Here is a 21,758-nt window from a genome sequence, read left to right on the forward strand (position 1 = left end):
GTTCCCCAGGTACTGTGGCTGCCACCTTCCCCTCCCACCAAGTGCCAGGGGCGTGGGTTCCCCCCCAGGGCGCCCTGCCTGAGGGCACCTCTTACCCCACTAACTACCCAGCACTGCCAGGCCCCCCAGTGTGCTCGTTCTCTCTTCGATGGCGGCTCCTGGCTCCCCTCGCCCCCTTCTGAAATCCCAGAAGGATTTTCTTAACCACCTTTTTAATGAGACTCTGCCCGGGGGCACCGGCCTCCTACAGGGGCAGGACCCTGACGTGCCTGTGGCCCGGGCCTGGTCTCCCAAAGCGTTGGGCTTCTCTGGCAGTGGGCTTTCCCAGAGGGCCCTGGGGGCGAGCCGCAGAGGCAAGGCCGGCTCTCCCTTCTTCCCTTCTACCTCCGTCTGTGGGGCCTTTGTGCCGCTCTCCCTGGGGCGCGTGCTCTGGGAGGCCTTTCCTTGTGCCCTATGCCCATCGGGGGAGGCCGTCCTGTGCCTGTGCCCGGCGGGGAGGCCGTCCTGTGCCCTGTGCCCAGCGGAGGGGGGGGCCCATCCTGCACCCTGTGTGCACCCTGGTCCCTTCTCTCTCTCCGTCCGCCCTAGTGACTTCTTCGTCCTGTCCCCGGCCCCTCCCTCCTGCCCTGAGTGAGCGCCTGCTCTGGGCCGGCCCGCGCTGGGCTCCCCGAGACCCGTCTCTGCTGCGATTGCGCATCTTACCCTGGCCCCGAGGGGCCCAGGGAGTGCTCCCGGAGCCCTCCTCCCGCGGGGCTTCTCGCGTCCGGTCCGAGCCGAGCCCCTAGGCCTTCCTCTGGAACACGACGCGGCATCCCGGGAAAGACTCCGGGCCCACCCGACAAGGCTCAGCTCTGGCGTTTCTCTCGGGGAATTTCTGGGGGTGCTGGGGGGGGCTCGTCCCGAGGCGCGGCTCATTGCTCCATTGTCTGGGCTCCGTCAGTCATGCGGAGGGAGCCAGAAAGCGGAGCCGGGTGTATCTTGTTCTTTTCCTGAGAGCCGGTTGTTAAACAGTGACCGGCACCTCCTTCCTTCCACTCTCTGGGTCTCAGAGCGAGGCTGGTTAAATGACACATCGAGGTCCTTTCCAGCCCGGACGTTCACCGAGTCTGCGCCGTTCATGGGATTTCCCAGCATTGTGCAAGGAACGGGTCCCCAGAAACTGTGGCCGGGGCAGCCCTGACGGCCCCCGGCCCCGGAGCGCGGCTGCACCAGGTCCCCTTCTCTGTCCCACCAGGTCTGCCTGTAAGGTCCCGAGGGAGGGTTCCTCCTCCGCGCGTTGCCCATTGGCCGCAGAATGTGGCCCTCGCCGGCAGGAGAGAGAGGGAAACGCGGGCTCTCGGCGGCTTGGTTAAAGTCATTTACCTTTTACCCTCCAGTGGGAACGAGCCGGTTAATGTTGTTGTGCTAAGTTCCCAAACAGAGCCTGTCTGGAAGGTGAGATGCCCCAGATGGGGGGGAGTCCTCCAGGCTTCAGAGGTTTGGGGAAATTTCTGAGAGTTGTGAGGCTGCTGAACAGCAACTAAAAGAGAGGCCCCCGGGCTTCCCCAACACAGGAGATCCAGCCCTGGGCTCGGGAAGGCCGGCTCCGAGGGGCAGATGGATGGACGGATGGACGGATGGGTGGATGGATGGAACGCTCACGTATAATGCGTATATAAGTATGTACTCATACACACACACGTACAACAAGGACAGGATGGGCTCACCAGTGAGGAAATGCCTTCTCTTCTCATTGCCTCCCCCTCCCCCCAGCTCTAGTAATTGCAGACCCCCTGCCCTGCGCTGGTAAAATGCTTATTGTCCACATACCAAAGAAATCACAGGCCTGAAGGAAACACATCAAAAACCACCTCTCAGGCCCTATTTAAAGCTGCCTTTTAATTCATCATCATCATCATCATCATCTTACAGGGTGTAGTCCCAACGTCTCCTGCTGATTGGGTAGAGCTGGGAATGGGGAGGGGCAAGTTACCTCCCTAAGACCACAGGCCAAAGGTGGCCCGGACGGTTGTGACCCCGGGTCCCTGTTCTTAGAGCCAGTGTCTTTCTCTCATTCTCCCCCACTGACCAGAATCATCCTGAAGCCCCCGGGGAGGAGCAGAAAGAGCCCCTCCCCTGAGAGTGGAGGGTCAGGTTGGTCCTTGACCCCCTCCCTCCTGCCTTCAGGGCTTCCGAGCCATCTCAGGGTCTCCGGGGATTTTCAGCCAGGCCCTGCCTCCATGGACGTTGCCCCGGACACTGTCCCCCTCCCAAAGGAGGTGACCCTCTTCAGGGATTTCTGGGAACTCCTAGAACATAGTAGGCCCTTAATGAAGGCTTCTTCCCTTCCCTTCACTCTCCTTGCCTTCTCCCTCTCCCCCTCCCCTTTTCTCCACAGCCAGAGCCCCTCTCAGCTGTAATCTTTGCCCAAGATCACACAGGCTAATCTGGACTCAGGGGCTCATAGTCTTACAAGGGTTCTCCTTAGGTGGTAACATGGTGTCCTAATCGTGGAAGTTAAGGGGAAGGGGGGTGGGCGGGGCATCCGGGGCTGGCTGCCCACCTGAGGCTCTCCCGGCACGCACAGGCCCTTGACTGTTCAGCCCTCAGGTCCCGCTAGCCCTGCTCCCACTGACTTCCAGATTCAAACAGCATGTTCCCAAACCCAAGCGCCTCCTTTCAGTTGGAGAGCACAGGCCACGAGCACCAGGCCGGCCACCTCCGGAGGCCTGAAAGGGAGCCTGGGCGGCTTTTTCTGGCCTGCTTTCTGGTCAGGGATGGCTTAGCCAGCCCAGGGTGGGCAGAAGGCCCGGGGATGGAGCAGCGGCCCCCACAGACGCCTGGCCTGGGCTCCCTCTCTCTGAGGGCTGACTGCCCACCCCGGAAGGCTCCTTCAGCCCACGGATTCGGGCAGTTTGGGGTTCAGCTGAGCTGTTCTGCTCAACTTTCTTGTCCTGGCTGGACTTGCACAAAATGACTAACTCCTCGCTGCTTCCTCATTTATTTATACGGCGGGTCCTGTCCCTTTCTGGGTCCCCAAGGCCCTTACTTAGCATTCCAGGGCTGCCTCAGAAAACTGACATTGCCCAGAATCCACGGAGCTAATCTTGGCCTTTTATGGCGCTCTGGTGGCCAGAGGGCTCGGATGGAAGCTGGGCAGGGATTAACTGTCCTTCAGATGGGGACGACTTTTCTCTATATAAGTCGAGAGGGCTCCGCCGTCCTGCCCGAGCTGCTTCCAGGGCTGCCGAAAAAGGAGAGCGGATCACCTAGCCGAGTGATCCGAGGTGACGGCTTTGGCCGGGCGCCGCGGCCTGGCAGGGGATTTATGAAGGGCTCTGGGAGGAAGCTATTTTTAGGATGACATCTCACAGGAGGAGCGTGGTGATTTTTTCCCTGAGAAAGTGGCCACGGAGGAAGCACGGTTACAGTGCAGTGAGTTGATGAGTTTTTCTTTAGCAAGTGTTGTGAGAAGACAATTCCAGCAGACTCGGGATGGAAAATGCCATCTGCACCCAGGGAGAGAGCCGTGGGCACTGAATGTGGATCCAAGCAGACGATTTCCACCTTTTTTATTGTTTGATGGCTTTTTCCTTTTTGTGGTTTCCCCCCCTTTTGGTCTGATTTTTCTTGCCCAACATGATAGATATGGAAATACGTTTAAAAGGATCATATATGTGTAATCTATATCAGATTGCGTGCTGCCTTGGGCAGAGGAGAAATGAGGGAGGGAGGAAAATTCTGCCATACAAAATCTCACAGAAAAGATAGAAAGCTATCTCTACATGTAAGATACAGTTGAGGGGGGAAAAAAGAAAGTGTTGTGAGAATTGAACGGACAAGACTTGAATAAATCATAACATTTGCAATCGATTTGAAGCTGGAAGGAATTCATCCAGTCCGGCCCCTTGGAAAATGAAAGCCCAGGTTAGGGGACGTGCCCAGGGTCTCGGTAGTAAGTGGCAGAGCTGAGATTTGAATCTGAGACTTGCACTGCCAAACATAGTGCCCTATTTAATGCACTGGAGAGAAATAGCATTAATAGTGCCTGCGGTGTGCCAGGCACTGTGCCAAGTGCTTTACAGATCTTATCTCACAGTAACTCTGGGAAATAGGCTCTGTGATTATCCTTTTTTACAGATTAGGAAACTGAGGCAAACAGGAATTAAGCGACATGCCCAGAGTTACACCCCTACGTAAGTGTCTGCTGTGCCTTTCCTTAAGTCCTACCCCCTTCACTAACAAGCTGCTGTCTCCTTGGATCAGAGAGCAAGAAGGAAGTGCTTCGCTTTTAAAGTGACAGCTAAGACTCCGAGGCTTTTGGAGGCTGCTTTTATGAGAGCACCTGCCAGCGACACCTTCTCTAATGATACCTTTCAGTCTGTTCGTAGAAAATTTTTCTGAGAGCCATAGAGGCTGCAGGGCCAGAGACCTCAGTGGATAATGTGAGTACATTAGGACATAGCTGGCTTGGCTTCCCATGCCTGCTGCCTGAGGTAAAGGGCGAGGCTGTTGGCCAGGTGCAGGAGGCCGGAGGAGGATGGAGAAGGGAGGGTGGCTGGGCTGCTGCTCAGGTGAAGGAGGATGGAGGAGAATGGAGGAGGCCGGAGGAAGATAGAGAAGGGAGGATGGCTGGGCTGCTGGTCAGGTGCAGAAGGCCGGAGGAGGATGGAGAAGGGAAGATGAAGGAAGTTGGAGAAAGATGGAGAAGGGAGAATGGTGGGGCTGCTGGTCAGGTGCAGAAGGCCGGAGGAGGATGGAGAAGGGAAGATGAAGGAAGTTGGAGAAAGATGGAGAAGGGAGAATGGTGGGGCTGCTGGTCAGGTGCAGAAGGCTGGAGGAGGATGGAGAAGGGAAGATGGCTGGGCTGCTGCTCAGGTGAAGGAAGATAGAGGAGAATGGAGGAGGCCGGAGGAAGATAGAGAAGGGAGGATGGCTGGGCTGCTGCTCAGGTGCAGAAGGCCGGAGGAGGATGGAGAAGGGAAGATGAAGGAAATTGGAGAAAGATGGAGAAGGGAGAATGGTGGGGCTGCTGGTCAGGTGCAGGAGTCCAAAGAAAGATGGAGAAGGGAAAATGAAAGAGGTAGCAGGAAGATGGAGAAGGGAGAAAGGTGGGGCTGCTGGTCAGGTGCAGAAGGCTGGAGGAGGATGGAGAAGGGAAGATGGTTGGGTTGCTGGCCAGATGAAGTCTGGAGGGAGATGGAGGAGGTCTTTTACATGGAGGGAGAATGGGCAGGTGGTGGAAGTGGAAAGGGTCAGTGAGGATTTGGACTCGAGGTATGTGGGCCTCTGGGAGCGGCCCTCCTGAGAAATGAGGAACTGCTGAATTATACAGCCAGTGAGTCTCTTCCCAGAGAGCCCCCCACCAATCTCACGCATGTTTAAGAGCCTGTGGTGGCTGTTATTCGCCACATACCTGTGTCTTAGCTACTCCAGGTTTGTCTCTGATTTACAGCTGAAGAAATAAAGGCTTGGAGAGTTTAGGTGACTCATTAATCTCATGCCATACGGCTTTCAGATAAAATCTGATAAAATGAATACATGATATTTGGGAAAAAAAATTTAAGGAAGATCCTCAGAGAAGAAAGGCAGCAGTCAGCATTGCTGTTAGCCTGCCCTGAGACAGGCCGGGCCGTCTGTGGCTGGAAGTAGGCCACCTTCATCACAGTCTGGAGCAGAAAATCCTGACGCTGATAGGAGCTATAGATAAAGTCCCAGTAGTTAGCCTATTTGTGAAATTGGCGAGCTCAAAAGGATGCTGATTTTGCAGGAACCATGGTACCAAAGTATGAGAAAGCTCTTGCTCTCTCTCTTTTAAAATGTAATTGAGATGGATAGTGAGTCGTGTTCCTTTAGTATAAAAGAAAAGCCCAAATCAGAGATTTTTAAGATTAAAATTACAATCGCCTCTCATTTTTTTCAGATCATAAGCAGCTCTTATATTTCTTTTTTTTTTTTGCAATTCTGAAAATTACGATCATTTGCAGACTGGCTAATTTGAGCCTTCTTTCAGGCTTTGTCATTAATACGCTCATTTTGAAATTATTTCAGGAAAGGGAATTGAATAATGAGATCCTGGGGTGGTGAGAAACAGAAAAAAGAACGAGCTCTCTCTCTGAATGAACTTAAGAAAAAAAAGCTGCTTTCCCTACTTTTATCCTCAGTGGCATCGATTGCCTCAGGAGGATGTCTGTGGGTAGCACAGCTCTACCTCTAACTTGGAATAGTTCTGCTTTCTAAAGAGTAAAGAAACAAGAAGAACTTAAATGCTAATGGCTAATTAGGGGGAAAAGGGGGAAAAATGACTGGCCAGAAAATACTATCATGCTGTATGAAATGTTTGAAAATTCAGTGTTCCCAAAGATCAGGAGCGATAGAGATTCTTGTACTTCAATTTTTTCCTGAACTATATTGAATAATTACAGCCATGGCACTTGACCTTGATGGGATTTTTGGCTTCTTGGCTAATGCCCTCCCAGATAGACTTCGAGTTGCCTGAGCTGGTGAGAGATGGTCAGCCTTTCCATTTTATGATGTTCAGTCTTCTTCACAGAGAAGGTGACTTGTTTTTATTTTATTTTATTTTATTTCACTATCATCTTCTCCCTTTGGAGAATGCATTGGTTTGCTGTAGCTTTCTTTGGATGATCTTTGAAGGTCTAATTCTCCTACAAGATGAGAGCACGTTTACTTCCTGATGTTAAATACTGTAGCTGAATTGCTTCCTACCCTCTAGCGGTCGTCAGAAGGGATTGCCTCTGGTTGGATGGTTTGTTCTGTATGAAAGCCTAATTTGAGGTCTGATGGGTGAGTGATGTGCACATTAATCAAAGAATACAGTAGCTGCGTGGGGGTCTTTTCATATTGGTGAGAGAGGGGGCTGGGCCTGGTACAAATCCTTGTGATAATTCACATCCCCGATCCTTTCCAAAGGGGCTGGTTAATGAGAAGATGCTAGGATCAAGATGGAGAGCCGGAAATCACCTCAGGGGCCACCAGATCCAAAATCTTTGTTCGATGGGTGGGGAAACCGAGACAGAGGTCACCCAAGGAGTATCTATGGCAGGATGTGAGCCGGAGTTTCCTAACTTAGGTCCAGTGCCATGTCGGTCCCAAACTACTTCTCAAAAGCCCCAGACACCCCCCCCACCCCGCCACCATCACATCACGGCCACAATAGCCACAGCCATCTGCTAGCTCACAGGATTTAGAACCAGAAGGAATTCTGCCAGTTTCATCCCTCATTTTACCCAAAGGGGACACTGAGGCTCAGAGAAACAAGTGAAGGTACATGGAGTGCAGGCCCTCTGCTTCCTAACCCGGTGCTCTTGTAATAACAGATATGTCTGAGGTATCTCAGCTAAAACCTTTAGGGATATCGCTCAGTGTCCTCCCCACCTCGACCTTATGAGGAATTAGTTTCCTATATTAAAGATGGAGGGTCGGAGAGATAATTGGCTTGTCTGTGGATGTGCAGTGAGTAAGCGATAGAGAGAGAGGACATGATTCCTCCAGAGTCCCTACCATGTGCCCCTCATTGGACAGGCTTAAGTGGAATAGAAAAGAAGGCTAAGGTTAGTCCCTGTCCCTGGAAAGCTTACCATCTTCCTGGGGAGATAGAATCGACTGCGGAATCAAGAAGAGAACAGTTAGGGAGCAGTGAAGTACAAGGTTGGGTCCCTGGAGGAACTGATGGGTTCTCCTTTATAAGCCTCCCAGTGCTCCATAATTGGGAGGTGATGCTCCTCCTTATGGATGGATGGAGGGGCCTTCCTGGAGGAAGGAAGACTGGACTAAGGCTTCCTAACTGCAATAAGTGCGAAAGCTGACCAACTTTCCAGTGCTGGGGCTAAGGGGCATTGATTTGGGGAGCCCAGGATCGGTTAGATGAGATTCCACATTCAAGGCATTAGGGGCACTCGATCTCTCTCTTTTTTTAATTATAGATTTTTATTTATAAGATATATGCATGGGTAATTTTTCAGCATCGACAATCGCCAAACCTTTTGTTCCAACTTTTCCCCTCCTTCCTCTCACCCCCTCCCCCAGATTTATAAGTTAAATACAATATATGTATACATGGCCATACAGTTATTTTGCTGCACAAAAAGAATCAGATTTTGAAATAGCGTACAATTAGCCTGTGAAGGAAATCAACAATGCAGGCGGACAAAAAGAGAGGATTTGGGAATTCTACGTAGTGGTCTATAGTCATCTCCCAGAGTTCTTTCGCTGGGTGTAGCTGGTTCAGTTCATTACTGCTCCATTGGAACTGATTTGATTCATGTCATTGTTGAAGATGGCCAGGTCCGTCAGAACTGTGGCTCTCTTCCTCCCCGCTCTGTCCTCCTCCTCTTCCTCTCTTCCCCTTCCTCCTCTTCCTCTCTTCCCCTTCCTCCTCTTCCTCTCTTCCCCTTCCTCCTCTTCCTCTCTTCCCCTTCCTCCTCTTCCTCTCTTCCCCTTCCTCCTCTTCCTCTCTTCCCCTTCCTCCTCTTCCTCTCTTCCCCTTCCTCCTCTTCCTCTCTTCCCCTTCCTCCTCTTCCTCTCTTCCCCTTCCTCCTCTTCCTCTCTTCCCCTTCCTCCTCTTCCTCTCTTCCCCTTCTCTCTCTATTACTCTCAGAAACGCCTGAATGAGAAGCTCCACGAAGGGGCCACCTTCCTGCTCACAGACAGTCCTAGAGTCTCCTGGAGTGTTGGGCCGTTATGTGACCCCCAGTATTTAGTTCCAGGTGGGGTCGGAGGGGAGACTAGGCTTGGTCTTCCCGGGGCTGTTCACAAGGCCCCGCCTCCGCTGGGCGCTGACAGAACAGAAAAGTAAACCCCGTGTCCCGTGTCAGCTACTTGTGGGTCCTTGTAGGTTGGGGGGGGACCTTCAGAGACCGTTGAATCCAGGCTCCCGAACCTCCTGCGGGTCACGGCCCCTGTGACAATCTTCTTGCAGCCTCCGGACCCCTTCTCAGAATCATGATTTTAAATTCATAAAATAGAGGATGACAAAGGGAAGCGATTATGTTGGGATAATTACTAAAATAATTAAAAACCAAGTTTGTCATGGAGTCACCTACCCAGTGCCAGGTCTAATCACAGTAATTTCGAAGTCTGATGAGTGGCTGCAACGGCTGCCTGAGCTACCAAGCTATCTGGGCTTTCTAGTGGCGACAGAGACCCCGGTCTGGTGGCGGTTGGGAAATGACCAATTTCAGTGAGAGGTCAGGGAAAATAAACACGCATTTCCCGTCCTGCTTCACAGACCCTCTTCCCCCATCCCTCCCCAAGGCACGCCCTTTGACCTTCCCTCTTGATGGATCCCAAGCCAATCGCCCTCATCTGGTCCAACGCTCACTTAGTAAACGAGCCCTAAAGGCCGGCGCCGGGATGTCACGTGTCCAAGCGCCCGTATCGGGCCCAGTGACTTTGCCATGACGTCACTGAGTGCCTGTGACGGGCTCCTTTTCCTCCATAGGAGGGACCCCCGAGTGTATGACCGAGTGCCTGCTCCCGAGAAGCTCGCCCCCTGGAGGGCGGTGGGTTTGGGTGCAGGGGCGTCTGGCCACGGGACAGCCGAATCTCCGAATGTTTTCTCCGGGACGGGACTAGCTTTTTGTGCCCTTAAGCCCGGACTCCTTTCCCATGCTCTTCCGGTGACAGCCATTGTGCGCCCACAGCCGGGTAATTCCGCTCGCCTTTCGCCCCGTGTTCTTTCATGGCGGCTTCCCAACTATCTCGGAAGTCTTCTGTTCGGTCCGTTCTTAGGGCACTGTCGCGCCCTCCTTCCCTCCCGCTGTTCCCAGTGCTTTTCCCAATGAAAAAAGTGTAGGGGGCAGCTCGGTGGCGCAGGAGGGCCTGGGTTCAGATCTGACCTCAGACACTTAGCGCTTCCCGGATGCGTGACCCGGAGCACGTCACTTCACCCCAATTGCCTCAGGGAAAAAAAGGTGTTGATGGAGAGATCTCGTTCCGTGCTGATTCTGTTTTTGACCCGCTCAGAGTTTGCGGCCGGTGGGGTTGCTCCATCAGAAGTAACGAACGACCGGGTCATGTTCTGTTTGTTTTTGCCTGATTTTGCATGTTGATGTCGGAGCAGTTGGCCGGTACTCTGAGATGCCCCTTTTCCCCGCGGCTTCTCCTACACCGGCTGTTGCCAGCTGCCTCCGCTGGGGGGCGCCCTGCTCCCCTGGAGGGCAGAAGGGGCCGCTGGGGAAGATGCTCCCTTGACGTAGTGCTCCCAGTGAGGAAACTACGGTGTGGTGTAGGGGACGTGGGAGGGGGCTGCGGGCAGCCAGAGTCCCAGCAGCCCTCGGGGTGGGGGGAAGGATAACTTCATCTCGTCCTTGATGTTTCCTAATTTAATATCCTGCGCTCCTCCCGGAGCAGCCGGGCGGACTCATTCTGACATTGTTTTCCGAAAGAGCCCGGAGCCAAAGAGCAGCTGTCAGGAGTTAATGACATGTTACCATAAGGAAGATGAATTCCGCCATAGACGCGAGTAAATTAAAGCAGGAGGCCGCGCCCGCACCGTGCCAGCCCCGAGCCTCGGCCAGCATCCGGCAAGGGCGGCGAAACCTTGTCCGCCGCCCGGGGCTCCGCTCCTCCCCCCCTCCCCGCCCCGGGGCCTGCCGGGTCCTTCCTTAGTCCCGCAGGGCCCCTTCCCAGCAGGGCCCCTCCCTTCTCCCCTTTGGGCCCCTTCCTTAGCCCGGCCCGGCCCCTTCTTTAGCCTGGCCGGGCCCCTTCCCAGCAGGGCCCCTCCCTTCTCCCCTTTGGGCCCCTTCCTTAGCCCGGCCGGGCCACCTCAGGTTGGGCCCCTTCCTAGCTCGGTTCGCCCCTCCTGGGGCTGACGGCTTCTCTGCAGGAGAGCCAGGCGCTCATAAAGGGGGACCCCTAATGTTGGGGGTGGGGAGTGGGTACCACAGGCCCTGCACAGTTATCGTGGGCTCCGAGAGTGGGCCCTCGCTCTCGTGCTGACGGGGAGGAGAGGGGGGAGTGAGAGCCCGCTCCTTCTCGTTCCCATCCCCCGGCTGCCCGTCCCAGGAGGATTCGGACCGCTCAGCATGGGGGAGCACAGTGTAAATAAAACTTTCCGGGGACCTGTCCTTGAAGGGAGTGTCTCATCCAGCTCAATGGAGCACCAGATTCCTCGGGGCTCAGATGTGGGTTTGCAGGAAAATCAGAGTGAAATATGCTTAATGAAATCCAAAGAAGCCGGAGGCCCCAGAAGGCAGGACCCGGTGCTAGGGAGCGCCCAGCTCGTGCTGGTTCAGGGCTCCCGCCAGCACTGGGCTGAAAGGCAGAACGGGGCTCTCTCCTGCCCCCAGGAAGCTTACATTCTGCAAGGGGAGCGCGGCGCTCACACAGGTCAGGCAGGCCTCCCTGAGGAGGAGGTGCTGGAGCCGAAGCCAGAACAAGTGCCTGATCCGGCAGGTTGCAGGGGGAGCCAGCCTGGGGCCCCGAGAAGCTGGCCCTGCCACCCTGGCCCAGTCGTTTACCCTCTGGAGCCAGTAAGCTGCCCCTGTCCTGGTGGCCAAATCCCAGGCCCGTTCCCCACCCCCATCCCTTAGGAAGTCAGCGGTCACAACAGTCAGTGGCTCATACAGGGGTCCCCAGCGCCTGGCAGCACAGTGCCCGGTACACCAAAGGTGCTTCATAAATGCTGGCTGACTTAGCAAAGAGCCCCGTGGCTGGCTTGGGGTCCGGAATCAGGTTCTGGCTTTGGCTGGCTTTTAGGGTGATACCTTTGCAGGGCTTCCGGAATCACTGAGTCCCAACAACAGCGTTTGTTCCCCAAGCATTGTTTCAGATCCAACAACTCTGATTTAACTCACTCTGCCCTTAATGGGATTCTTGGCCCTCTGTTGAGAACAAGATTTCGGGGGGCAGTTGCTTATTTTTAGGCTCGTTTTGGCCCTCCGGGGAGCCCCTTCTCATTTGGCCCCTTCAGACCAAGAGGAGACCCTTCTCCAAATCAACCTGATGGCTATCTCTCTCTCTCTCCCCCCTTGGGGGTCCCCTCCCCAGCTCCTTCCTGCTGTCTGTCCCTTACTCTTTCCCTCTTCCCGTCTGCCCTGAGACCAGCTGGTGGCACTTCACTCAGTGGCCTTTGAATTTGCCTCTATATTTCTAAGCTCTCAGAAGTTGTCACATCCCATGGATTGATCCCCAGCATCTTCCTGCCTCCCCCCCCAAACCCTCCCCTTCCCAGGAGCCGCCTGACGCCTGTTCCCCGATACCATTTCATCTTCCCCTCTCCTTCCTTCCTCAGAAGCTTCCTCGCATCTCTCACCTCACATCCCAGACAGGAGCGCAGTGGAGGAGTCACGTTCCTGCAGCTTCCCCGCCTGCGTCTCTGTGACCAGCCTCATTTCTCATTTTCCCTCTACCCTGAAAGCCACTTTCTCTTCCTGACAAATCTCTCACCTTGAAAAGCTGTTTCCGATATGGCCGATGTGCAAACATGGTTTGTGTGATTTCATCTGTATGATGGGCGTCGGATTTCTTGCTTTCTCCAAAAGTGGGGAGGGGGAAAGGTGGTGAAAGGAGGGAGAGAAATTAGAACTGGGGGGGAGGGGGAAGATATAAACCTGCTTCTGAATTCTTCCAAAACATCTTTGATCGATCCTTCCTCCCTCTCCTCCAGATCCATTTTCTGTGTCCTCCTGTTCCGTTGGGACCCTCAGTCCTTATGAATTCACTTTTTAATCAATATTAAGTTATTCATGTATCGGATTACCTGCCATTTGGAGGAGGGGATGGAAGGAAGGGGGTGGAATTTGGAACACAAGGCTTTGCAAGGGTCAGTGTTGAAAAATTATCCATGCATGTGTTTTGAAAGTAAAAGCGTAAAAAAAACCCCTCAAAAATAGTAGCTCATTGGAAAGAGATTTGGAGTCAGGCAAACATGGCTCAAGTCCCACCTTTTACCCTCGAACGTTACCCTCCCCTCGGGACAGCCACCCATTCCCTGTCAGTTATGTCTGTAAGTGACCGTCATATTGCCCATCTGCATCAGGGACGGGAGCGAGAGTTTCCTACACTAATTAAACTCAAGTCTGGACAGCGACAATAAGGATAACACTAAGTTGATCAGAGGATACCTTTGCTGCAAAGACTTCACTGTATGTTGCTTAGTAAAAATGTGTATTTTCCCATTATCCCATGTGCCTTTTAGGCCGAGCCCGGGTCTTCCATTTGGAGTGTGAAGGGCAGTGACTTCTGACCCTTGGTCTGAGTCGTTGGCTCATGGAGATGTTGCTTCTTTAATATGGCTCGTGGAACAGCTCAATGGCTTTGTATAGTGTTCCAAGAAAGAGGCCCAGGTCCATCTTTGCATAATCTTACCCCGGTTGGGAGCCCAAAGAGTCCCACTTCATCTGCTGGGTGGATTCCGCTGGACGCTTCGGTTTGGGCCAGTGAGCCTCCCCCCACACCTCCGTGTCTGCTTCTTGCTTTTGTGGACACCAGACAGCAGAGGGCAATGTGAGCCCAGGTGTGTGTCTGCTGCCAAAGGTATCCCAGGAAGGAGGAGGTGGGACTTCCTCAGGTAGCCACCCCTGAAAATAGTGAAAAAACCATGCAGCCTCCAGCCCACACCACAAATGAGTGGTTCCCTTCCCCAGCCTCTGAATCTCTAGCAGGGATCTAGGGCAGCGTCAGAGAGCTTCAGGGCCTTTCTCTTTAACCTTCCTAAGGGAGAAAGCAGTCAATGAACATCTAAGTGCCTCCAGTGTGTCAGGCGGTGTCTGGAAGCAAATGAATTGTATTTACAATCTGCCATTGTTAACATTGGAGACTCTTCCAAGGCTTCCTGGGTCCCCGTGCTGTTCAGGCAGATGACCCTTTAGAAATGATACATGATTCATTTGCTCTTTAGGAGGAGAAGGGCATGTTAATGGTTTGAATCCCACATGAGCTTGCATTCACTGAGTAATATATTCATGCAATTCATAGAATCTCTGAATTGGAAGGGACCTTAGAGACCAGCCAGTCCCACTCTAGAAGTGGAAAAAGAAATGTCTGCATTATACCTGACAGCTGGTCCTCCTGCCTCTGCATTTAGGCCTCCCGAGGCCGCCCAGCCCACTCTTAGGCAATGGTTAGCAAGACTGTCCTGACCCAAGCCGAAATCTGCCTCTTTGCCTTCTGTTCTGCCCTCTGGGGCCCAGCAGAAACTTATAGCAAGTGATTCAGAGTTGAAGGAATGGATGAATGAGACAAAGAAACCCAGCAGAAAGAACCCCAGTTCCTTGATCTCCAGAGACGGAGTTCTCATCCTCATTTGGAGATATATTAGCTATGGACAGACCAAGAGCTTTAGGGCTTTAGTGATCACTAGTGGGACTGTCCCACTAGTCTCTTTGTTCTGCAGAGGAGGAAACCGATTTCTCAAGAAACGAGAAATTTCTCAAAGTCACAGGGGTTAGAGTGACGGCCAGGATTTGCACTCGGGTGTGGGGCGATACCCTTCCTGTCACACTCCATTGCCTCCCATCTCCTTACCTCACAGCCCATTTTCCCAGGGGAGGAAAAAGGCCCAGAGAAGGGGAGTGTCCCATTCAAGAGATAATAAGCAATTTCTCTGAGCCCCCATTTTGCTCATTTATAAAACGGGAATGAAACTAGACATGCTCCCTACTTGACGGGATCACCACAAGGAAAGTATTTTGAAAACTTTCAGGCCCTACAGAAATGGGAATCCAATGAACAAGCACCTACTGTGCATGTACCCCTATTTCATAGTAGGCTAGAATATCATTCCAAATGCAGCTCATTAGACACCAAGGACACTGTATGGTGAATGACACATTCTCCATTTGCCCAGAATTTCCATGGTACCAGAAGTAGATATTTGAGTAAATCAATTTCCTTTACAGAAGACATTGTGTGGAGTGGTGTATTATTAGGTCACTGCTAATGGTCCTAATGCTTTGGAACGACCCTTAATGAATCTTCATATTTGGGCCGGGTCATTGGGCGACTCCAAATTAGGTTTCAATTAGAGCCTTTGGAAAGCTTTTGACGGGGGCGGGGATGGGGGGGAGCTCCAATTAGTGCTTATCAGAAAGAATGTGTCCCTTGCCTCAGATACCAGATTTGAAAATACCTTGAAAAGTATGAAACATTCCAGAGATAGAAGAGATAGCCCAGAAATCTTATCGCTGCTATTTCTGGAATGGACAATTGGTCTGGCTGGCTCAGAATTTAAACTCGTTCGAGGTAAAAGGATAGACTTTTTTAAAAGTATAATTTATGTAAATTTATATACTTTTAAAATATGTATAAAAAGTCTAGACTTTCATGATATTTTCTTTCTAATGGTATTAATCCCCGATGTGAGATAATAATAGTGATGAGAATAATAGCATATAAATGTTTATGCATACATATATCACTTTCAGTCATGTTTTACAGATATTTAATTTTTATATCAGGACCCTGCAAGAGAGATATTGTTATTATTCCCATCTTACAGATAAGAAAACTGAGACAAACAAGTTAAGAGGCTTGTGTAGGTTTACACAGCTATTAAATATCTGGGGTTGGATTTGAATTCAAGTCTTCCCGACTCTGCTCAAGCATTCGATTCACTGTACCTCCTCACCCAATTCAGTTCAATTTGTATTAAGCAGCTGTCCTAGGAAATATTGGCAATATTTCCAAATACTTGGAAATATTCGTGCTCAAGTACGCCCTCTATCTTCCAGTGCATCTGTGATCTCGTCAATCTGGTTCTTCCTTCCATCGACGCAGATTGCAACCCAGCCACGTTTCCCCATCCTGTGGATGCTTGTCCATGCTCTCCCATAACCGTCCCACAGAGAAGCCGCTGGATAGTGTAGAAAGCCTCCTGTTTCTCCTAATATCTGTAGTGCCCCAGCAAAGTCTTCTGGCATGTACAGAAACAACAACAAAAGAGACCCAGTATTCCTCCTCCTCGGAGAGAAAGGCACAGGAGTGTTGTTTTCATAATGTGGCGTTATGATGATATTCCATTTTTGGACTTCCATTGAGATGCTACGCTTTTAATCTCCCCGTTTTGTCGTCCGTCGCTTGCCCCATATCGTATTGTTATTTCACAGGTAATTAATACTCTGGCAGAGAACCTGTGTAGGCTTCTCACGAACACGAGGTTAACCTATCACGTGAATACATTTAGCGCATCGGCTGAGTCTAACGGTGGTTTCCTGACACAGCTTGGGAAGGGGGAGGCTCAAGGCCATTTTCCTCCCATAGGTTACGGAAATCTCTCCCGATGAAAACAATCTATTCCCAGAAATGACATAGTTTGCAAAAAGTAATGGAAAGGATGGACCCTGATTTTATCCACCTTTGTATCATGCTTTTAATGGGGAAAAAAAAATTAATCTAAATGGGAAGGAAATAGGACTTGGTTTGGATTCACTGGTATCCAGTCCATTGATTCTTTTAAAATATATTGGGGATCGATTTCTTGGACATCTTAAATCCATTCCAAGAAAAAACTAAAATGGAATGTTGTGTTCAACAGCTAGATATTGTGAGTTAAAAATAATCCTTCTCTGATGTGCCTTTCAGCCTCCCGGTGTCAGAAGGAAATCATTATTAAATGCTAGAATTAAATGTGTTGTGCTTATGTGGTGAGCTCATTTACATTTTATGGAATAATTTCATTCGTTCTGTACTGACTGGCTTGCATGCAAATTGAACACAGTTTCAGTGAGATTTTCAGGTTGTAATTTAATCAGCAATTGACTTACAGAATCTAAATATAAATCTAGGAAGACATTGTTAGATGCTAGCATCTGGCTATTCCTCAGGCTGAAATATTCTGCTTTATTTGGGGGGAGCTTTTCTCCGCGGACAGAGCTTCCACTGACCTGATTTTCTCTCTCCGTTCTGAGCTGCAAAGAGGCAACCAGGAAAATAGCAAGGAAACAGGCTGGAGACCATGAGAATTGGGCCTCTCTTGTTTCCCATCTCCAGCCATGGCCCCCTTCCCAATAATGAGATATATGAGGAAGAATACAGAAGCTGTCTCACAGTGTGAGGGATGTTGCCCAAAGGGCATAGATAAAGTATGTAGCATCCCACTGTATTATGGCTCTCCAGCAGGAGGTACCAGACCTAAATCGGCAAGCCACTTGTTCAGGATACCGCTGGACCCGCTGCTGCTCCTCAGATGGGCAAGACCATATACATGCATTAAGAGTCTTCCTTTCCAGGCAAATTATTAAGGGCCTACTGTGTGTCCAACTCCGTATCAGCAGCTGGGAATGCTAATTAAAACGACAAGGAGCTGAGCATCAAAAAAGTCGTAAGGACCTATCTCCAGATCTCTTTGGCTAGGCTTTAAACCATTCTCAGTTCTTCAGACACATGGCTGAGGAGAAGACTAATTTGACAGTGGGGTCCAAGGGAGACTGGAGACTGGGAGGATGGGTAGGGAACCATTACAGTCACCCAGGTGGAAGGAGGCAGAGCTGTAGAGATTTCTGGATCTATTTTTGGGGAGGGGACAGATGGGTCCCAAAATGAGGCGCCTACCGGGATTGATGATTCATTGAATGTGGAAGGCTTGGAAAAGAAAGACTCCAAAATGTTGAGCCTTGTGCTTTGGGTGAATGACTTTTTTAAAAAAATCATTATGATAGCTTTTTATTTACAAGATAAATGCATGGGTAATTTTTCAGCATTGACCTTTGTAAAACCTTCTGTTCCAACTTTTCCCTTCTTTCCCCAGCCCCCTCCCCCAAATGGCAGGTAGACTAATACATGTTAAATATGTTAAAGTATATGGTAAGTACAATATATGTATTCATATCCATGCAGTTATTTTGCTGCGCAAAAAGAATCGGACTTTGAAATAAGGTAAAATTAACCTGAGGAGGAAATCAAAAATGCAGGCAGACAAAAACAGAGGGATTGGGAATTCTATGTAGTGGTTCACACTCATTTCCCACGGTTCTCTATCTGGGTGTAGCTGATTCTCTTCTTTACTGAACAACTGGAACTGATTACCGAAGATATCCACGTCCATCAGAATTTTGTCATCATGTAGTATTGTTATTGAAGTATACAATGATCTCCTGGTCCTGCTCATTTCACTCAGCATCAGTTCCTGTGAGTCTCTCCAGGCCTTTCTGAAATCATTCCGCTCATCCTTTCTTACAGAACAATAATATTCCATAACATTCATACACCACAATTTATTCATCCATGGGGTGAATGACTTTTACCACCGATAGATATGAGCATCGCGAGAAGAGAGGCACATTTTAAGACCATAGACTCACTTTGCTAATAATTGCTCTTTCAACACCATTTACAGTTGATGCCCAATGGAGAAAATAATTCAGTTCAGCCAAAATTTATTTTATTTATTTTTAATATATATTGTTTTATGAATTTTGTTGGGAGAGAAAAATCAGAACAAAAGGGAAAAACCATGAGAGAGATAAAAAGACAGAAAAAAGAAGTGAATTAACGTGTGTTGATTTACATTCAGTCTCTTTAAGTTCCTTTTCTGGATGGAGATGGCATTTTCCATCCAAAGTCTATTGGGCTTGCTTTGGGTCACTGAACCCCTGAGAAGAAGCAAACCTCTCATAGTTGATCATTGCCCAATCTTGCTGTTATGATGTACAATGTATTCCTGGTTCTACTTTTTCACTCAGCATCAGCTCATGTAAAACTTTCCAGGCCTTTCTAAAATCAGCTTATTCATTATTTTTTATACTATAATAATATTCCATCACCTTCATATACCCCAACTTGTCCATCCATTCCCCAATTGATGGACATATACTCATTTTCCAATTTTTTTGCTACTACAAAGAGAGCTGCTACGTGGGTCCTTTTCCCTCCTTTATGATTTCCTTGGGATACAGACTCAGGAATGGCACTGCTGGGTCAAAGGGTATATATAGTTTTACAGCCCTTTGGGCACAGGTCCAGATTACTCTTTAGAATTCAACCACCATTTTTTAAACACCCAAGTTGTTCAAGGCTCTGTGAACTCCCCCCGTCCCTCATTGGAGAAGAATCCAATTGAATGTGGAAACCTTCCAGGCAGAAACTGTCTGCTTTTTGTCTCAGATCCTTAGCACTGGGTTTCACAGTGGGGAGAGAAGCCGAGATAAATTTAGTTTTAAATACAGTAAATTTCGGTCACAAAGGGATGTCCAGTGTGGTTGGGAGCATGGGGACAAGTTCAGAGTCATCTGTGAACCAGTGACAATTGTTGATGCCCTTTTCCCATCAGAAATCAGAGAATAAGGTGGGCAGGGATCCAAGTGCCCTGAATGTAGGGAGCAGGGAGAGAATGAGGGAAAGAGAAGGGAAAAGGAAAGAAGTCTCGCAGTAGGGAGGAGAGAATCTGCAGCCATATAACCAGCGTGACCCATATCAGTCTCCAGATGCCTCCAGGCTTTGTCCAGGTTCTCTGTAAGCTCACAAAGGGGGGTCCAGCCAACATGCCAGAGGGGCTTTTCTCTTTCTGTTGCCACTGCCAGCTACCAGAGGCAGAGCTTGGCACAGAAGCCTTCTGGGAGGGGGAGACCAGACCTCTTGGATATGGGGTGTCTATGGTCTCTGGAGGTAGGGGCTGGGGACCAGAGCTCGGTGTAAGATTGATGGCCTAGCTGACCGGCCAAGGGTGTTTCCCGAATCGTGCTTTTTTACTTTCTGTTGCCCGGTGCGTCGGTCACTCATTGATTGGCTTTGGCAATCTCTTGCCCTGTTTATTCCCCTTCTGGTTCCCGATTTTCAGCTGCAGCTCAGTAGTCTGACAAATAAAGGTTCAGGTTGAATATACAAAGGACTAATCCAATTTATTTATTTTTCTTGCTTGTTTTATGACAGTCAGCTGCTGAATATGTGAAATCCCGCCTGCCTGAGGTCCTGAAACAGCATCTTCAGGACTACGAAAAGGACAAAGAGAACAGCGTGCTCTCCTATCAGGCCATCTTGGAGCAGCAGATCCTGTCCATCGACCGAGAGATGCTGGAAAAACTGACCGTCTCCTACGATGAAGCAGGTACGTCTGGCGGCCGCCTTCTCGCGAGGGCTCCGGCAGTATGTCTGGGCCGCTGCCAAAAGCCGTGCATTTTAAAAAGAGAGGTGACGAGCGGCAAACTCGGGGTTCAGAGCTATCAGGTGCACATGAGAAAATTTCCTTACACAACGTGAAGTGTAAGACATGTCTGTCGATTCCTGGAACAGGTGGTTAAATACCAAATCCCTTAAAAAAAAAAAAAAAAAGCTGTTTCGCTAATGGGATTTTCTGGTCTCTTATCTATTATGTGTTCCTATTGATCTAATCTTAAATGTCACTTCTCTAGTTTGCTCTTCTTCCTTGAAAACTTTAAATTAGTCTAGCTGAGAAACCATTTACTCATTTGTTCAGCAGGCATTCATAAAGCATCTACTGTGTGCAAAAGCACAGTGGTGTCTTCTAAGGTGACGGACAAAAATCAGAACAGACCCTGCCCTGGAGGTGTCTGTGTTCTATTGAGGGATAGAATATTTAATGAAGGTATATAAGAATTTTACAAATCTTCTGTTCCTTACTATGTACTTGATTCATAGTAAGCCATTTTGTTTTTGCCTTTTCTTCCGAAGGATTATTTGGGGTCCAGGCCTTTCTCCTTTTGGAGAAATCTTTAGAAAATCAGGAAGATGCTTGGATCTGGACTTAGCTGTAGCGCTCTGAGAGCTGGACCAGAAGAAGAGGGGGGGGGGCCTGATTTCTAGGGGTCAGCCGTGTTACTATTGGTCAAGACACTGAGCGTCTGTGGCTCTTGGTTTCTAAATCTATAATCTCTTTCTCTATGTATAATCTACATTAATCCATGAGGTAATCCTATAATAATTGTGAAGCTTAAGTAACTTAATATTTACTAAATTACTTACAATATATGTTATAACATAGATGTAAGTATGTCTGCCTGACATATTTTTCCCATCTAATTAAATAATTTATTTTTCTATCTAATTATCTTCTCTTATTTTTCTATCTAATTATCTTTTCTTCCCTTCCCCTCTCCCCATCAGGTCTTTGAGGTCAGGGACTGTATAATATTTGTGAATATATACTATATATTATATGATTATAATATTTTATAATAATTGTGAAGCTTAAGTAATTTAACATTTACTGCACTATGTTATATATAATATATGTTCTAACATAGATGTGTGTATGTACCTGTCTGTCTGTCTGTCTGTATCTATCTAATTATCTTCCCTCCATTCCCCTCTCCCCCATTAGCTCTTTGAGGTCAGGGACTGACTTCTGCCTCTTTTTGTGTCCTAGGTGCTCAGCACAGTCCCTGGCACGTAGTCAGTGCTTAATGAATGTTGCTTGAGGTAGTTCCCACTGGGAACACCATCTTGGCCCTTCTCTCCACAGTTCCACCCGCACATCTCTCTCACTCTTGGGCTTAAAACCTGTTCCCTCGTAGTTAACGGTAATTGTTGGCGTTTGTTTGCAAGGTGCTTTGCTTGGGTCACGGCATTTGGGCCCGGTTACACCCATCCAAGGCTGGAGGCCATTTTGGGGGAGCTTGCCCAAGAGCATTCACCAGTGTTGAGAACTCTACTCTGTGCTCGTTGAAGGAAATAATTTAAAAACAGAAATGAAAAGAGAAGTTAGAGAGTCAGGGATAGTTTTGCCCTTGCAGCGTGCTTCGGTCAGGTGGTGGGAGAAGGGCCCTCTAGAGCAAATATTTCCAATAAGCGGCGGGAATGCTGTTGGACTTTGGACACCGTGATACGGGCGTCGCTCAGATGCTCGATGCGGCCTTAGTTCT

The 21,758-nt window shown here is 49.5% G+C and overlaps 1 protein-coding gene across 2 annotated transcripts in view; it reads left to right on the forward strand.

Annotated features, from left to right (window-relative positions):
- The window catches only part of PPM1L (protein phosphatase, Mg2+/Mn2+ dependent 1L), a 237,035-nt gene that overhangs the window by 152,335 nt on the left and 62,942 nt on the right, over positions 1-21,758 (forward strand). The window contains exons 1-2 of one of the 2 annotated variants that reach the window (XM_051983102.1): positions 9,485-9,648; positions 19,810-19,984. In XM_051983102.1, coding sequence (XP_051839062.1) covers positions 19,948-19,984 — 37 coding nt within the window. In that variant the 5' untranslated portion in view covers positions 9,485-9,648; positions 19,810-19,947. Of the gene's footprint in view, positions 1-9,484; positions 9,649-19,809; positions 19,985-21,758 lie in introns of those variants that run through there. The other variant, XM_051983101.1, reaches the window with a different exon arrangement.

Source organism: Antechinus flavipes, chromosome 3 (genome assembly GCF_016432865.1).
Source record: "Antechinus flavipes isolate AdamAnt ecotype Samford, QLD, Australia chromosome 3, AdamAnt_v2, whole genome shotgun sequence".
In the NCBI taxonomy this organism is placed as follows: Eukaryota; Metazoa; Chordata; class Mammalia; order Dasyuromorphia; family Dasyuridae; genus Antechinus; species Antechinus flavipes.